Source organism: Stegostoma tigrinum, chromosome 33 (genome assembly GCF_030684315.1).
Source record: "Stegostoma tigrinum isolate sSteTig4 chromosome 33, sSteTig4.hap1, whole genome shotgun sequence".
Classification (NCBI taxonomy): Eukaryota; Metazoa; Chordata; class Chondrichthyes; order Orectolobiformes; family Stegostomatidae; genus Stegostoma; species Stegostoma tigrinum.
Window position 1 is genome coordinate 30,654,134 of NC_081386.1, and position 19,314 is coordinate 30,673,447.

The 19,314-nt window shown below is 37.6% G+C and overlaps 1 protein-coding gene across 3 annotated transcripts in view; it reads right to left on the reverse strand.

Annotated features, from left to right (window-relative positions):
- Nucleotides 1–19,314, reverse strand: part of iqch (IQ motif containing H) — a 161,750-nt gene that overhangs the window by 66,387 nt on the left and 76,049 nt on the right. For all 3 annotated transcript variants that reach the window (XM_048562828.2, XM_048562829.2, XM_059639271.1), the window contains 2 exons: nucleotides 16,220–16,492; nucleotides 11,935–12,126 (listed from right to left, as the gene is read on the reverse strand). In XM_048562828.2, coding sequence (XP_048418785.2) covers nucleotides 11,935–12,126; nucleotides 16,220–16,492 — 465 coding nt within the window. The remainder of the gene's footprint in view (nucleotides 1–11,934; nucleotides 12,127–16,219; nucleotides 16,493–19,314) is intronic.

The window sequence follows — 19,314 nt, forward strand, 5'->3', positions numbered from 1 at the left end:
TAACTGCTTTAAATGCTTGGCACAGAACCCAGACACTACTATCTTACACTCTCTTCTGTTCAGCTACATTTTCTTTTCTTAAATACCACATGGGGTCCACTTCCTTCTTTTCTTTGGATTAATTACCCTTCTTCAAGCTGAGACCAATTATACTCAATAATTAAAGTATACACATGTAGTTTAAAAACAGGGTAAAACAAAATCTGTAAAAAAAAGGAAGGTACTTTTTGTGCCAGTTTTCTTCCTATGTAAGTTTCAATGGGTATCCACTATCTTTTGATATCTGTTCCAAACTGACTACTGTTCACAGGTGACATTGGGGAGGGGTGGTTGGAAATCATTCATAAAGGGCATCACAATTAAGCATGATCCTAATCCTCATCTAACATTTATGTGTCTGCACCTTTCAGCAGCATTTTCCAACAAGTTAACTGGCTGCCCAAACCTTTTTCCATTCCCCACCCAGTGGCAGGTAGTACAAGTATTATTCTGACTGAGGTCAATCCATGCAATACAAACTAGGCATCAAATCTAGGTCCTTCTACTCTATGTGGTTTAACCTCCATAGCAGAGATTGCATTGAGGCATTTTGTGAAAAAAAATCATTTAAAGTTAGGTGCCTATCAAACAGCACAAACTGTCTTCTATGTATGCTATATTAACAGGTTTATGAGGTGCAATTAATTAGGCATCGTCATACTCAAAAACCTTGAATGTTTCCTGCATAGCACTTTAATAAACCTGTCACTGTGATATAAGACAAAATTAAATAAAAAGTGTCAGATCATTTTCACATTACAAAACTATTATTTCCATTTCTGGCCACAAATTCCAATTACTTTGCACTGTACAATTCAACTTAAATTAAATACATATTTTCCTCACCTTCTTTCATCCACAAAAAAATTTCATGTTATTTTCTGTGTCACCTCTATATTTATTTCCTCCTTTTAGGTGCTCCTTAAAACTTAGCTCTTTGACCAAGCTTTGGTCTCCTGTCTTCTATTCCTCTATACAGCTTGGTGTCAAACTTTCTTTAATAATAGCTTCTGTGAAGCACCTTGGAGTAGCCTGCCATATTGAAGGTGTTTGATAAATTCAGTTTGAAGCTTAACTTGTAGAATGGGGTTCTTTTATTCCAAAAAGTACAGGCGACTTTCAAAGATTTGATTTACAAGTGTATTTACCCAATAGATTTATTAATGCCTACATCATACATTCTTCAGATAGGTGAAGCACAATCCTCCATCTTTCAGCTAGCTTTGACATCATTTGGAGGGTGTTAAATTCAACCAGTATTTATCGCCAATGTGACCACAATTAGATTTCAAAGTTTAGCACAACAGTCATAGACAAAGTGCCAAAGGTCAACAGCTGAATTAAAGGTGCAAATGCTTACGCACTGTGAAATGCTCAGATCAGAAATGTTAAAAAAGTACTCAGATAGCATGACTTGGAAGACCTAGTTTACAAAATAATTAGTTTACACAAAACTCTTATTTAAATAGTAAAATACTGCAATGAAACAGTGCACAGAAAGAAAGAGCAGTGGGGAACCGCAGCAAAATGTTACATTAAATTCCTGGAGCTTCAGGTAATGCTTGATGGGATATAGACTCAATTCAGGCTGTGCAGTTCCTTGTATTACAGGAAGGAGCGTAACTTGTCTCGCATTACAATATATTGCCAGATGAAAATTACACTTACACCAAGCTACCCAATAGTAATGGCAGGAAAATAACAAATTATTAAATTAGTTAGCAAACAAAAATTAGAAATACTTCTTAAAATGAGATTTTTTTTCATAACTTCTGTCTTGTATTTTTTAGGTCTCCCTGAGACAGACACCAACTAAAGTCAAAACAGCTAGTGGGTAATCTGATTGCAGGCCTTTGCCATTGATTCTCTAAACTAAGTGATAGGTGGTGTGCAAGGACAGCCCAAAAATGAATGGTCCATCTGATTTTCTTTCATCATTACAACCCAGATGAACTAAAGGACAATTCAAGGGAGGTGGGGCAAGGGGAAATATCCAACTTTACCCTCCAATAAGCTATGCCACTCGTCCATCATATTAACCCAAAACTACAATTTATAATGCATGAGAGAGGGTACAAACTATGTTGTGGATATTTTATCAATATTTGGTTTGTAGCCTTTTCTCATGCATTATAAATTGTTGTTCCCTTTGAGATTGATGTTCTTGCAATTCTGCCTTGACAAGTGCAAAATTTAAATCTTCAACAATATGTCCATTCTCAGCAAAACTATAAAATGACTATGAATTCTGTTTAGCATATGATCAGTATTTGCATTTGTGTTCAAAGTTTCTGGAAAGATTCAATCTCTGAAAGTACCAGTCTATATCTCAGATAAGACCCTGCATACCCATGGAAATGATTCTGATGGATGTAGAAGATGCCATGGCACAAATCAGAAAAAAGTATCTTTAGTTTTAGACAATGCCCTTCTTAGCTAAAATCAACAGAGAACAGATTAACTGCTCACTCACTTCTTTGCTGAATGTAGAATCTTGCTGTGGATAAAACTACTATTGTATGGGACTACACAACATCAGTCACTGTATTTCAAAATTATCACTGGCATGTGGTGTCCTTGGAACTGTTGTTGAGAAAAGTAATAAACATTAGATAAGGTATGCTTTTGCTAAACATAGAAGGGGAGATTAAAATGTTGCTGATGCGACAATTAATAATACACATCCAAATACAAGAATGTAGTAAACGGTGGGTGTACAAAGTGTCCAAAAATAATGTTTTAGGTGTGACATGACAATGGAACTGGCAAACACTGAGAGGGTTGGAAAAAAAGCAATAAAGTTAAAAGCACTGGCCAACTTCTAAAGGGTTACCCTGAAGCATTGTCTCTATTCTTAAACTTTTTTTACCAATCTGCAATCGCATTTCTTGACAATCTGCAACAATTCTGTCATTCCAGCCCAATGCAGATATTTATGGGCTTCATTACATACATTTTTACAATATGTTTTCTTACTACTGTATTCACGTTATGCTATGAAAGGCGCACTATGCTAGCAAATGTTGTAATCGGCAGCAGTCCTTGCCAGCTTATATTTTAAAATGTTTAGACATAGATGTGGTGGAAGATTCATTTATTCTTTTTACTGTTCCTTTCTTAATACGGCATATTTTAGAACATTTCACCCTGCAGGGAAGGACCCCTATTGCTCCACCATATTGAAGTGTGTGCCTGATGATATTTTATAGGACAAGCTTACAAGATCAGACCTGATTACATATCTGAAGATGCAGACATGCTTTAAAATTAAAACGCAAAATATATATCTTATATATTTGCGTTAAGTAATAGCAGATGATGGTAATTCTTATAATTGTTGAAAATATTCTCTATAAATGTGTAATATATAAAACAAATGTGGCCAAACATATTCTGTTGTTTCATTTCAGCACTTTGCTCACATCGTGGTATCGATGCTAATAGTCTGAATTTGTCACTGATTGCTGGAAAGCCCAATAATATACCTGAATAGTCTACAGGTGTGTCAAAAAATTAGTAAAGGGAATGTGTTTATTTTAATCTGGTGGTGTAGCAGTTAAGATGCTCATTTCACATTATTGTAGGTTGGCGCCTCAGGGGCTTGTCTGATAATTGAATTCACCAGGGAAACAGATGATCAGTTTTATCAGCTCTCAGCTTGGCTGCTTGGTGGGGCACCCTGTGGAGGCAGAGAGACCTGGGGGGATAAGGGGGAGGGGGGGGGTTAAAACTGAAAGGCAACTGATTCTGCTTCCTTACAATGAAGCAGATATGCCTCCTGCTGGCCCAATGTAATGTAGCACAGTGCAAAGGACTGTGTTCAATTATTGCTGCATTTCTGTTACTTGCTTTACCTGTAGACAGTCTGTGGCAATGCGCTAGTTTAAAGCTGGCACTCAGTGCATATCGTAGCAAATCACCTCAAAAAGTGGTCTCTGTCCCCTCTGTTACCAGTACGATCATCAGATGATATTTAGTTCTGCCCACAGCAGGATTAACATTTTTGCCTAAAGTACATTGTACTGAACATCATCTTTCATTATTGTCTCTTTTCCTCAACTAGGGTGAATATTTCCTTTACAAGGGCTCGTTTAACTCAATTGGCTTTAGGCTTGCTTGCGACGCAAAGTGATGCCATCAGGGTGGGTTCCCACATTGGCTGAGGGTTACCATCAAGGTACTGGCCTTCTGAATCTCTCTCCTTGCCTAAGGTATGGTGGCCCTTAGGTTAAACCAGTCATCTCTTTTTCCTGATGGAGCAGCCCTATGGCAACTTTACCTTTATGGGAACAAAAGACAGATTTTGTGTGTAATAAGTGTTTTATTCCTTAAAAAGCAAGGGTAATTCAGAAGCAAGTGCATAGAGGTGAGAAAATAGAAAAAAAAACTCGAAATACTCAGCATGTCTGGTTGCATCTGTGGACCAAGAAAAAATTTACAAGTTCATTGATCTGAGTTCTTTCTCCACTGATGCTGCAAGATGTATTAAATATTTTCAGAATTTTTTGTGCTTATTACAGAGATTGAATATCTGCAGTATTTTGCTTCTGCATTGTTGCAAGGTTGGAAGAGCAGTTCTTTCATTAGTGCCACCAGTAATCTGCAATCGCAAGCCACAATGCAAATGAGGGTGAGGGTAAAGGAGTTCCAATAAAGTATCATCTTAAGAATGTTTGACCACCTCCTTCACAGCCATGCCATACACCTATCTACACCAGAAAATAAGTAAAACAAGGGAGCTAAGGAGGATGTGAGAATGATAGAACTGTTTCTCTCACTGATGTTACTGGTACCACATCAATATACAGGAGAAAAGGTATCCACAGTGGATACAGGCGAGGGAGGGCATTCACCTTAACTTAGTTCAAGGATCTTGAAATAGTGCTTACTTATACAATTTGGCATCTGATACATGTCTGTAAGTCCCTTCTCAATTTTAAAGTTAAAGGAGTCCTAGTTTCTCCTGTCTTCCTCATAACTCAATTTCTTGACACTATGGATCAGCCACTGTAAAATACTTCTTTAGCTGAAATGCTTCCCTTAAATGTCCTGATGAATTACAATTGCTTTTCAGATACAAACACAGCTATATATCATGTGATTGTTAGGGAATCCAAATATTTTCAAGCAAGACATTCTGTGACAGATATCTTGCTTTTAGGTGTGCACGAAGTGATGAAGGAATAAAGAGCACTGGAAAATGAGACTCAGCAACTAAAGACAGAAAAAGAACAAAATTACATGTGCATAAGACAGAGCGAACAAGAAATATTTTATTACAGACTTTTTCAAAATTAGTTTCACGGGAACAAACAGATCTCCCTCTTAATGTTTTTCAAAGTGCACAGTTAGCTGGGGCAATTCTGTAATTTTGAACTTAGAGTGTGAGTCACAGACAGGGCAACAATGCTGTGCCCTCTGTAACTAATTCACCGTACAATGGCAGCTTCTCTTTAGGAAAGTGGATTTTCTGCAAATATCTATGTTTACTGGCACATACTGAAAGGACTTGCAACATTCCATATTTTATGGTCTATTCAGCTTTAGTACTTTCAGTGATGTTCATAAAATCTTCAAGAAGTATTTATTGTGTCAAGTTTAGCTTTGAATAAGTTATATTATTATTTTAATACCTATTTAATCTCAACTATGATTACAAATTAGATTAAATTCATCAGCCTTTAAATATCTCATTTTGAAATAAAATATGAACACAAATTGCTTGAATCTTAAATTACAACCATATTTGACTGAAATGAACTCAAATTGAAAAGGAAATGTTTTCTTCATTATCCAATTTACCTGTTCCACCCTAACTCCTTCATCAATCAACATCATATTCACATCAGTTAACATTACACTACATCATCTTAAAAGTGCAATTAAATAATTTGCATCCTGGAGAATTTTATTTGGAGTGAAATGACACAGTAAAACCTAATTATGGAAAACAAGAAAGTAGTGAGAAATTGAACAGATTTTCTTTTTATTTACAACCTCTTGTGGCATTGCTCAAGCCACAGGATGCATTTTTTTGCAATAATGGGGATGTTACCCAATAAAGTGTAAGGTTGTTTAAGTTATACACTTGCAGGATTTAAGAATTATATTAGGTTATATCTCATATCACATTGTAATATATTGTAGATTGAACTCTGTGGTCCCTGTTTTAATTCCCATTGCTCAGTAGCAGCAAATGGTTTTGCAGGTGTTTTTTGTAGAGCACATTAATGCTGCTGAATTTTAATTTGAATGAAGTGGGACATAAATAGAAAGATTAAAAAAACCCACAGGGATGGAAAGTTGCTAGGTGACTATTTTATTTCAAATATTTAAAAGCAGAGATCCATATTCCGTATGTTCAGAAATCAGATGTGCTTAGATGTCGAATTCTGCAACAGCTAGGCAGTGGGTGGTATAATGGTAGATCAAGGGAAAGAGTAGGGTACAGGATGATTCAAAGAAACAGAGGTGAGGGTAGAGTTGGAGCCAGGGGTGGGAAGGTGAAAGGATAGGGCATATGAGGAGCACAAGGTGGTACAAGGGTCTTCAATCTTTCTGGAAGACCCTTCCCAATATGAATCCAGACCATGACCCAAAATCTATCCATAGCCACTGGCTTCTGTAACATAGTGCAACAACAAAGGCAAAGCAATACGTCAAATAATTAGAAGGTGGTTCACGTAGAATGCTGGGGAATCCAGCAATACAGATTTTACTGCAGATATTGATGGCCATGAGCAGTTTTCACTGACAGAATTCAAGTGTAGATTACTTCTCATATAAAGCACATACTGTCCTTCTTGTTCAACTGCTGACATTTGACAAACGCACCAAACAACTAACACCAGGGTCCCAGGATTGTAGAAACATTCAGAAGGCTTAAAAGTATAGGAAACAATATTCATTCTTATTCATCATTTCCTCCCACTCTAAGTATTCCCAGATCTTATCCCCAGCAGTACGACTCACCCCAGCATCAAGCTTGCAGTTTCAGTGTACCTAGTGCTGAAGTAACACACTAAAATAAAATTTGCAAATGTCTTAACTAGCAGAAACCCAGAGCCGTTGTTCTTTCATAATTTTTCTGTTAGTCAAAAGTTGTGCAGATTCTAATCTTTTTGATAGTTTGCTCTCCAGTTGGATGGATTTTCTTAAGAGGTTGAACAGATTGCCAGAAGAAATCAAATTGTACATCATGTGTTGGGAGGAGGTAGGATGAAGAAGAGAAACAGCTTTTCATTTTTTCTAGAGTATCTGCTTCTGAAACCTTTAAGTCTATGCAGTCTCAGTGTCAGCTATGGCTCAGTTCGTAGCAATTTAGCCTCTGAATCAGAAAGTTATGGGTTTAAGATCCAATACAGAGACTTGAGAACAAAAATACAGGCCAACACCCCAGCGCAGTACTCAAGGAATAGTGTACTGTTGAGGTGCCACCTTCTGAATGAGCCTTTAAATCAAGGTCTTGTTCAGTCTCCAAGGTGGGTGTAATGTATCCTATGCCACTATTCTGAAGAAAAGGGCACTTATCATGGTCACCTGGCTAATATTTACCCTATATCTAACAAAAGCAGATTTTTGGTCACCATTTTGTTGGGGCTAAATCTGCATAAATTCCTGCTGTATTTAAATGAAATTTGTTATATTTAATATTGAAAAGTAATTATGACAACTGAAATTTTCACCATTTCCCTCTCCCAGCCCAGCAATTAATTTGTCCACTAGTTTCTTTCCAACAGCAGTTGTATACTGCATGGTGAACCTTCATTGCTTCAGTTAAGGTTTTGAATGAAAACATCTGGAGCCACAATTATGCAGACACAGCAATCTGGTTGCCAGTAAGTAAAAAGGATAATAGGTAATGCTGAGTGAGGGAACCACAGATGCAGCTTAAATGAAAATATTTGTGCCCTGGCACATCACTACTTTCTGACCGACACCATCACTAAATGCACGCAAAAATAGCTTTGCTGAATTTTGTAATTGGAATGAAAATGTCAAATAATAGTCTCCTTTGCCTTAGGAAACCACGCAACCCTTTTCTGAGGTCTGTTAATGTTTTTCTTTCATTAAAATTCACGTGATTTCTGTGGCAGAATTGAAACTTTACTTCACATAAATCACGAATTATTCAGCTTATATAGTGCACATTACTCTGGGGCCACTTCTGAGCTCTGGTAGTATTCAGAAACCATTGGTTAAGTTACAATAATTAAACAATGCCATGCACCCAGATTTAAGGAACAGTTTTTGGGACCAAGCATCTAAATCAGCAATTTTGAGTTGTAAAGCGAGCAAGAAGTATTGCACAACTTGGTCTTCACCATTAGAATACGTTGAGTATATTTAGGAAAATAAAAGATAAAGAAAGGCAAAAGAAACATATGTTCTAATCTGCACAGAAGAATAAGTGTTCTGTAGAACAGAAGACATATAGGGTGATCTTCCACACAATTGCAAAAGAAGCTTACTGAAAGGTAGAAACCCTACGTTTGATGCATTTAAAATAGCAAATATCAAGTAAACAGCCTTTTGGGAATTACATAGAAATATTAAACTATAAATGGAGAGGATGGCAAGAGAAACAGAGCTAATGTTTCAGGCTGTTGACCTGTTGACAGTACTGGTGAAAGATCATTGATCTGGAACGTGAACTCTGTTCCTCCTTTTTCAAATGCTGCTGAGACTGCTGATTGCTTCCAGCATTCTGTTTTTATTTTGTATTCCCAACCTCTATAATATTTTGTATTAAGGAATATCTTGTTCATTGAATAGGTAACATTCAGGAAGAGGTCTGTATAGTTCACTCTTCCTGATGTGCACTTAGTCTTTGCACTTAGAAATGCAGAGGTTAACCAAGGAAAGTGAGCACAGGCTTGGTAAGGCAAATCAAATTTGAAAAATCCAACAGGTGTTTGTTGAAGAAGTGATGAATTGGAAAGGGAAAGTGAGTTTAGTGTAATGTTGGCAAGTGGTTAAGCAGGTGACTGGATTAATTCATTAATTATTTGACGAGGTAGATATAAAGGTGGAATAGTGTCACAGTGATTTGGTGGCAGGAAAGTCAATCAGTTGTATGCAAGAACATTTTCAGACATAATCTAAAAGAAAATAAAGAGGGAAAAGATGGAACTGTTGGGTGAAAGGGACAGTAAGACTGAGTAGTTAATAAACTCTATCCACAAAGATAGATTCTTGGTTTTTGTCTAGCCAACTGACTTCAATCTGAATTGACATTTCAGAATTTCAGACTCTTCTGAAGAGTCAGACCAGTCTTGAAATGTTAGCTGTTTCTCCCTCCACAGATGTTACCAGACCTGCTGAATTTTGTAGCATTCTCTGGGTTTGTTTCAGATTTCCAGCATCTGCAGTATTTTGCCTTTATTTGAGTGACTTTTAGAAGATGTGTATATAAATTTTCAGGAGGCAGATGACACAAATACAGATTACAGAGAGGAACTTTAGAAGGAAGGATTGCCTGCTGGTGCAAAAAAAAATGAAGACCTACAGTTAATGGATATTGTTCAGAATAGTGAAAATTTGGAATCCTGATATAGTAAATAGTGAAAATTTATTTAGTCCTGTGAACAAAGGATAATTAATTTCAAATTGTGACGAGAGAGAGAGAGAGAGAGAGAGAGCGCAAGAGAGAGAGATAGGAGCAATTCCTACGTGCAGAAAAATTAAGGGAAGTAAAATGGACTTACGCTGTGAGTGGTTGAGGAAGTGACCAGCAACTTTTAGGAGACAAATATTTGAAACAAGAAAGATACAGGACCATGAGAAAACAGCAGGACGACGACTTTGGATTGCTTTAACACAGATACATTGGATTAATAGTTCTCCTTCCTAAACCTCTATGTTCTCTAATTCTACCGCAACATTATGATTAATAAACTATTCCAGCCTGGTTCATTCTGGTGTAATCGCTAATATCAACTCTCAAATACTGCAGTAAAACTCAAGGCAGTTTTATTAAAAGTCATTGCAATGGAAATTGTGTCTCATTAACATGATTGAATTTTTTCAAGAAGTGACAATGAAGTTTGATGAAAGCAGAGCGGTAGCTGTTGTTTGTATAGACTTCAGTAAAAAATGTTCGACAAGGGTCTGCATGGCAAACTGGATTGTGAGGTTAGATCATACGGGATGCAAGTGGAACTAGCCAATTGGATACAAAATTGGCTTGAAGGTAGAAGACAGAGGGTGCGGTGGAAGTAAAGTGTGGAGCTGGATGAACACAGTAGGTCAAGCAGCATCTTAGGAGGATGTTTTTCCAACTGGAGGGCTGTGACCTGTGGTATGCCACAAGAATCAGTGCTGGGTCAACTGCTTTGTGTCATATATACAACATAGAACATAGAACGGTACAGCACAGCACAGGCCCTTCGGTCCACAATGTTGTGCCAAACTTTTACCGTAAACCTAAGGTCTATCCAACCTCCACCACTACCTTATACTATCATCCATATGCCTATCTAATAGCCTCTTAAATGCCCCTAATGAGGCCGACTCCACTACCCTCTGCGGCAATGCATTCCACACCCCTACCACTCTCTGAAAGAACCTACCTCTGATGTAAATAAAGGAGGTATGGAGCCCTCAGGTCTTTTGTCAATCTTTTACCTCTCACCTTAAATCTATATCCTCTAGTTTTGGACGCCCCACCCTAGGAAAAAGACCTTGGCTATTTACCCCACCCATGCCTTTCATGATTTTATAAACCCCTAAAAGGTCACTCCACGGTCTCCAATGCTCTAGGGAGAAAAGCCCCAGCCTAATCAGTCTCTGCCTCTAGCTCAAACCCTCCAACTGTGGTTAGTAAGTTTGCAGATGATGCCAAAATAAGTGGTGTGTGATCAGTGAAGAAGATTATTACAGAGTACAAAGAGACCTTGGTCAGAAGGGTCAATGGGCTGAGGAGTGGCAGATGCAGTTTAATTTGGATAAATGTGAGGATTTGCATTTTAGTAAGGCAAACTAGGGCAGTGCTTACATGGTAAATAGTAGCGTCCTAGAGAGAGTTTCGCCGAACAAAGATACCTTGGGGTGTAGGTGCATAGTTCTTTGTAAGTACAGTCACAGGTTAACGGTGGTGAAGGTGGTGTTTGGCATGCTTGCCTGCATTGGTTGTAATATTGAGTACAGGAACTGAGATGTCACGTTGTGGTTGTTGTGGACATTGGTGAGGCTACTTTTGGAATACTGTGTACAATTCTGGTCGCCCTTCTAATAGGAAGAATGTTGTTAAACTTGAGATGGTGCAGAAAAGATTTACAAAGATGTGACCACAGTTGGAGGGTTTGAGCTAGAGGCAGAGACTGATTAGGCTGGGGCTTTTCTCCCTAGAGCATTGGAGACTGTGGAGTGACCTTTTAGGGGTTTATAAAATCATGAAAGGCATGGGTGGGGTAAATACCCAAGGTCTTTTTCTTAGGGTGAGGCGTCCAAAACTAGAGGATATAGATTTAAGGTGAGAGGTAAAAGATTGACAAAAGACCTGAGGGCTAGCCTTTTCGCAAAGAGGTGGTCCATATCTGGAACAAGCTGCCAAATGAAGTGGGGAAGGAGAGTACATTTACAGCACTTAAAAGGAATATGGATGAGTACATTAATGGGAAGGGTTTACAGGGATATGGGCCAAATGCTGGCAAATGGAACTAGGCCAGATTGGAATGTCCAGTTGACGTGAAGGGTCTGTTTCCATGCATTATGGCTCTAGGACTATAACAGTATGACTCCCTTTTGAGCTTTGGTTTGAGGCATTTATTTATAGTCTGTAATATATCTGCAATTATTGCAGTAGATTTTCAAGATAAATGGACGCCATCATTTCCCATTACTACTTGCCTTGATTTTCTCCAAACCAAACAGTGAGTCCACAATCATACATACCTGAATCCATTTCTTCTTCAGCCATACTGTAGGGCCTATTCCCCTAAATTCCTTTAGAATCTGCTTATAACACTTCAGGTGCAAGACATCAAAATACGCAGTACCTCTCCCGCCAAATTCTACATCCAGTTTGAACAGCCAACGCTTAATTTCTAGATTTTCGAGGATAAGTTGAGTAAGGACTTCATGCATCTGCAAAAATAGAGTTTTAACAGCACACAATATACTATAATTACTCAAAAGCAGATTCAAAATTAGTAAAGGCATGCTGACTGTTTATATTTAAGACAAATATTCATACTTTATTAGACAGAAACAAAATAGAATTTTATCACATATTATAGTTATTAAACAAATGTGATAGTTACACAGTAAGGCAGACCAATGGACTAATGGCAGTGCAACTGGACTAGTAATCCACAGGTCTGAGGCCAAATCCCAATGATACATCGACTAAAATTCTAATTCAACACATTAAAGCATCTGGAATGGAAAACTAGTCTCGGTAATCATGAAGTTATCATTGATTGTTTACAAAGACATCCAGTTGACCGATGTTCTTTAGGGAAGCAAATATGTCAATCTTACTCGGTCTGGTCTACATATAATTCCAGACTAATAGCAATGTGTTTGTCTGTTAACTGGTCCCTGGAATATTATTACAAGGCAGTTGTGCAATTAGATATGAGCAAAATAATACTGGCCTTGCCAGGGAAACATACATTCCAAAAAAGAATATAGTAAGAGTTCTGGTCAATGTTTAGTGCCTGGTAACATTTCTAGACCACCTCAAAGGGTTTCACTATGTTTTTAATTCCTTGCCCAATTTACTGACATACTGATATGATGGACTTGCTATTAGGCATTGCTAAAAAATAAAAGAAATGCAACACTGGGTTGCTATTGCATGGTTGAGTTTTAGGTAAAGTACAAGAAGTTTCACCTTATATCTAACAGCGCTTTATCTATTCTGGGAATTTTCAATTCAAATAGCAGCTACTTGAAATGGTAACATTTCTATTGGTCACTGAGACTCTAATGATTTTAAGATGGAAAATATCTTAAAAAAAAATCACAAAAATAACTGAACAGCATTTAGACAAAAATATTCTTCATATGAAGTGTGGACAGGATGCAGAATCTTCCATTATAAACCAGAAGTAGAATCCATAACTACTTCTAAAAGGGAGTGTAATACTTGCTTCAAAAATGAGACATGTTAAAAAGGGTATGGGGCAAGTGGGATTAGAAAGGTGTCTGATGGAGAGAAAATATTAACACAGACCTGATGGTGTATTGTTGATTTAATACTAAAACATTCTGTGATTTTAACAGAAAATGAATTTACATGCAGACAAAGGGAGAGACAGCATTTAACAGCCAGTCAGACACAGCAGAAAGGAAATCATACTAAAAGAAAGGCAAGAAAGCCTGAGTTGTGTGCTGAGAGCAACATGTATAAAATTTACTGTACAGAAACTGGTCAGTTGATTTGTGTTTTGATGTGCGTCCCACTCCTCTTCACCTGACCCTATCAGCATAATCTTCTATTCATTTCTCTATTTCAAGTTTAGCCACAGCATCCCCTTGAATACACGCTTGCTATTCATCTCAACCATTCTATGAGGAAACAAGTTCTCCATTTGCACCTTTCTGTGTACAAAGGCTTACTAAGCAGAGAAGACAGAACAGGAATGAAACAATGAGAAAAGTAATCAGAAACAGGAGCAGATGAATGCTGATACAGAGATTACAAGAAGAGGAAGTGTACAAAGCACAGACACACAGAGACAGACAGAAAAAGGGGGAGACAGAGCAAGGGAGACTTCCTTTCTGCCTGTGAACAGTACCATAAAAGTCCATTTGGCTCAAGATAGGATTTTTAAAAAAAATCAATTTTCACATCTGGCATGATTCACATTAAAATAAGATAACATCAATGCACTCAGATACTTTCATCTATACATATTAACTAATTTAATAGACAATAGAAATTTTACTCACTCCATTCTTTCCTGTCAAAATGTAAACATAATTTAAATGTAAGTTTTAACATTTGTACATCTAGCAAATTACACCGGACCTTGACACTATTGATATCTTTCTGTATGTGCCTGCACCCCAACAAGTTGTTCTTGGCTTGTTGGAAAGCTGATAACCTTTTCAAATGAAGTTCAGTGGTGTCATACATGTGAATATTTTGAAATTTTCTAAGTAATTCATTTTAGTTACATAGATTGAAGAAGCTATTTACTATATTTAAACATGAAAGTAGAAGGATAAAATTGATGCTTGCACTCTGCAGGAAATGTAGAGGTGTGTCGTCTATCTTCGTTTTTTGTGTTCAAGAATTTGTAGCTTCAGGGGAATATTGACCAATCTCTGCAATCAAAATGTACTTAAACACACAAAATAAAGATTTATGCTGCAGAGTGAGTGTCTAAAATATTGGCCAGTATGCTGAAATTGGACAAACAATTCTATTGAAGTAATTTCTCATCATAAAAAGATCCTCTTTCTCAGTGAACTAATTTACGCCACTTACTCAAGCTGTTATAAAAACAAACTAGAATGGTGAAAGCATTGAAATAAAACCTGAGAATACAGGAAATACATAGAGCTTCAGTGAGGTCTGAATAAAAAAGTTCCATCTCAACCATTAGCCTTATTTTCTCTTCCAGATGCTGACTGTCATGCTGTTCAGCCCCAGGGTTTCTTGTTCTTATTTCTTTGATTGCTGCTTCTCCAAAGGCATCTACTTCTTCTTTGCTAAAGTTCCACAAGAACTAGATGTATTTGATTGCCTGGGCTATTGGCCTTTATTTGTGTGTGAATCTGGACCAGCAGCATTCACAGGTTATCCAATCACAGGAACCAGCACAGACAAGCCTGACCTCATCCACACCCAATATCTGCGTACACACAGTTTCCAGAAGGAGACTAACTGGGCTGTAATCAAGAGTAGCAGCATCAGATAATGTTCCCTCTGATGAAGGGGTGCTTTTGTCAACTGCAGCAAACCAACTGTTACGTTGGTTGGGGTAGGGAAATATGGCAGGCTGTAAGAAATGTATTTGAGATATTTTGTTTTTTGTTTCAATAATGCCTCTACTTGCAGTTCTCCCTATCACCAGTGCAGACCAACTATAGTGGTGAAAATGAACCATATCCAGAGATGGGAAGTAGATAGAGAAGACTAAAAGAAAATGAGAAATGAGCTTATTAATAATATAATGAGATGACCATAATCTTGCCGGACACAGAAAATTTGTAATAGCAATCTCAGTTTGATTCCTGGTCTGAGGGGTTAGCTTGGTAGTAGAAAGACTGAAATTAACAAAATATTTTATCTCTGGTGGAAAAGTAATCAGGCAGCCCAATCTCAACTGCTAACCCTTACAGGAACTGTGTATATGTAGATAGGGTGGGTTCAGACTCAACAGCGATGATCTAATAGCGGAAAAGCATTTGTCCATGCCTACACATACAGAATGGGAACCTGGCTGAGGAATTGGACACGAAGTGCAGATCTACAAGAAGTCAACATTTATGGTGTAGAGGGCTAAGTATCCTCAGTAATCAGAAATCTATCAATCTCTAGACATACTCAAAGACAGAGGCCCTCTAGGGTAGTGAATTCCAAACGTTCACAACCCTCTGAGAAAAATAATTTTTCGATATCTTGACCCTAAGTGGCATCCAGCTGATTTGTAAATTGTGCAACCTTGTTGTAGACTCCTCAACCAGGGAAAACATCCTACTTGCATCTAACCAGTCTATCCCTTTAAGCATTTTCTAAGCTTCAGTGAGATCGCCTCTCAATTTTTTGAAACTCTAGCAAAGACAGGCCTAGTTTGACTAATCTCACTTCATAGGACAGTCCCACCATCCCATGAACAAGTCTGGTTAATTTATTGCACTCCCTCTATGGCAATAATATCCTTCCTAAGATAAAAATACACAAACAATACACAGCACTCCAGGTGTGGTCTAACCAAGCTTCAATATGAAGCAAGATTTCACTACTTCTGTACTCAAATCCTCTTGCACTAAAGGCTAACATTCCATCAGTTTGCTGTACCTATATGTTAGCCTTTATCCAAGAATTACTCTGCACATTTGTTTCTCCCACCAAAGTGAATAACCTCACAGTTGTGTACATTTTATTCCAGCTAATCATTAGATCGATAAAATATGCTAATTTGTTACAAGAATTTTAATCAAAAGATGTTGAAGATGTGAAGGAACACACTTTATTAATTGTTTGAATATAATTATGACTTACCTGCCGAAGATTGTATATATCATACTCCCCAGGCGGCATTGGCACCGAAGCACTCGCAAAGATTCTTTTGCTTCCAGACTTAGTACTGTACAGATGGGCCACTTCCGGCTCTGGGCCTAAGATTGGCACATTTAACATATCTGCAACAGCTAAGTCATCCTTGTGTAGCAGCCCGCCAACGATGTAGGCAGCCTTGCCTTCAATGAGATTTTTTATTCGCTTTATTGTTTTGGGACTGTATTTCAGATGAGTGGCCAGGCACAAGTGGTGGTTCTGTGAATAGTGACATTACTCTTGTTAGATTGTGTCCTTTTCTGCTCGCAAGGCCTAATTTATTATGCTCTACACAACAAATACATTATTAATAGTGGACTAGGTTGTGACCAGAGCTATAGTTTAGCAGTTTAAATTGATAAAAGCCACCAGTGTGGAGACTCACAACAGTTTCATAATCCTTCACATTTTTAGTGCATCATAAATGGGTTCCTTGGGAATTCAACTAATTACTACACATCTGTATTTATTTGATCCACGTGGAATTATCCTTCTGTCGCTTGAAAAGATGCTGGCAGCCTTCAATAACAGTGATTTATCTAAACGACAGTTGTGGCACAGTTTAGGACTAAGGCTTGGAGAAAATCAATACAAATAACTTACAAAAAATGCATCAGCTGGACTGCAATGACATTAAAAAACACACAGAGTCCTACACAGTTCTACAGGTTACTAGTCTGTAACGAATTTTTTCTCACAGTATGTGCTGTGTTGCTTACTAATCCTCTCAGTGAATTCTCACGTATTGGGGATTGTAGTAAAAGAAACGCTTTCTTTAGAGAGTTTAAAGCTGCTCAGTAATGGTGAGAAATGTTGTCCGCAGCAAACTGTAAAAGAATTTTGTTAGATTTTTGTTAAAAGAAAGTGTGCTTGTCCAAAAGTTACAGGTAAAGATACTCCCTGGCCAAATATTCAACTATACACCAGAAAATATTAGACTCCAAATTTTGTTGAGTCAGCTGTACTTGGCTGGAGGTAGGTTTGGCATGTTAGAACTGGACTCAGCATTCCTGGATGAGCAAAATTAAAATTCAGCAGTGTTTTTCATTCCTGATTGTTAAACAGCAATCCATGCTGCAAATAGTTGCTTTGCGTGGAATCTGGGTAAAAATAGGGACAGCCTTGATTGTGATTCCTCCTCTGGTTCAACAGCTTGATAAAACTCATTGTCTAGTGCCACACATGAAACATCATCATTTAAAAAACAGCCCTGATAGGCTACCATCTTTTGTGTCATCTGAAATCAGGAAACTCAGCAAGGTAAAGGGCTCCAATGAGGGAACCTCTGGTCTGTGTGCTTTATTAGTACAGCAGGCAGCTTCTGTACTCAGTTAAAGGGGAATTGAAAATAGATTGATGAATCTAATTTTCTCCAGTTTCTGCACAATTATAATTTAGTATGATACCCTAAAGATTAAAATGGAGGGGCAAGATAGCTGTTAAAGAGCTGTAATTGTTCGAGGACAATCTGATTTTATCAATGATGAGGAAGACGTCACAGCAAAAGGGAAATGGGAAGTTCTGCCACTGTCATGTTATAGGACATTGGCCTTGTGAAGATCTGGCAGGCAACACACCACACCAAACAGCTTCCTCAATTAAAATCACCTACACAAATCTTAAACTGTACTAAATATGTAAAAATGCAGGTTTTGTTCTTTTAAAAATGTTAATAAGTCAGTTCAATGTTTATTTTACAACTTAATTCCTATTTCATGTCTGCAACAAAAAAGCTTGCTTGACATTACATGCTGGATTCTTACAAACCTATATATCTCCCCTAAGATTCTGTCAAAATGCCAACATGACATGACCTTTGCTGTGCACAAACACGTTTTCAGAGTAGTTTTATCCACAGCTTTGTCACAGTGTGAACATCAAGGTGAAGATTCTTAAGGATGGTATAGACAAGAACTTTCCTTTTGTACCACCTGGTGAAAACAATATCTAGAACACTATTAGTGGCAGAGCTCAGCTTCTGGTGCCTCGGCATCACAGCTGCACCCTCTACAAAAGTATAGCAAACCTTTAAATGGCAGAGCGTTCACTTTCCTATTATTAGTATTTCCTATTTTCTTCAGCACACTTGTTTTGAGCAACTGAGATTGCCAAATTAAAGGTAAATTAGAATCTAAAATATAAAAAGCCAAAAAAAGTTAGCCAGCTTGATCTATCATCTGCCTATAGTACAGTCTAAATGCATAAACTTTGCGCATGCACGCATTTGTCTGATGGGGGTTGGAGGGTGGAACAAGTCAGGAAAGGGGAATGGGCAGGGGATGGAATTTAGGTGACTTTTGAAAAATTGGGGGGAATTTCTCTCCAACTCTCAAAGCAAATTCTAACAAGCTTTGAGACTCTGGAATAATTGGTACTGCAAGTAGCAGCTGACCTTATTATAACTCTTACAATTCAAGATGCCTTCCATTCAAGGAAACCCATCCAGATCCCTACCAAAGGCCTGTAGTAAATCCATCCTCAATGCACATTCTGGCAATCCATTCCAGAGGCTTTAGAAGAAAATATTGTTTCTCATCTAACCTAATTCCACATTTTTATTTATTTTGTATTGTATTGTACTCCAAATTCTAAAAGTTAGTGGAATGGCAGGTGCAATATGATGGTTCTGAAGAAGAATCATACCGGACTTAAAACATTAACTCTGTTTCTCTCTCCACAGATGCTGCTGAGTTTGAGTTTCTCCAACATTTTCTACGTTTGTTGCAAGATAATTTTGTTAGTTAATGAACAAATATTACATAAATATTACAAACATACAAATTAAGAGTATGAATAGGCCATTCATTCACTTTTGAAAACTGTACCTAACATTTTATATACAACAGATAGTTAAGCTAAATGCATGTAGTTTCTTGTTTTCCATGTCACTCCTTTTTTTTTGAATGAAGGGGTTAATATTTGCTATTTCCAGTCTTGTGGACTTTTCCTGGAGTTTAGGGAATTTTGAAAAATTAAAATTAGTCCAACAACTGTTGTGATTTCACCTGATGGCAATACAGATCCCAGAATGAAACCTGGTT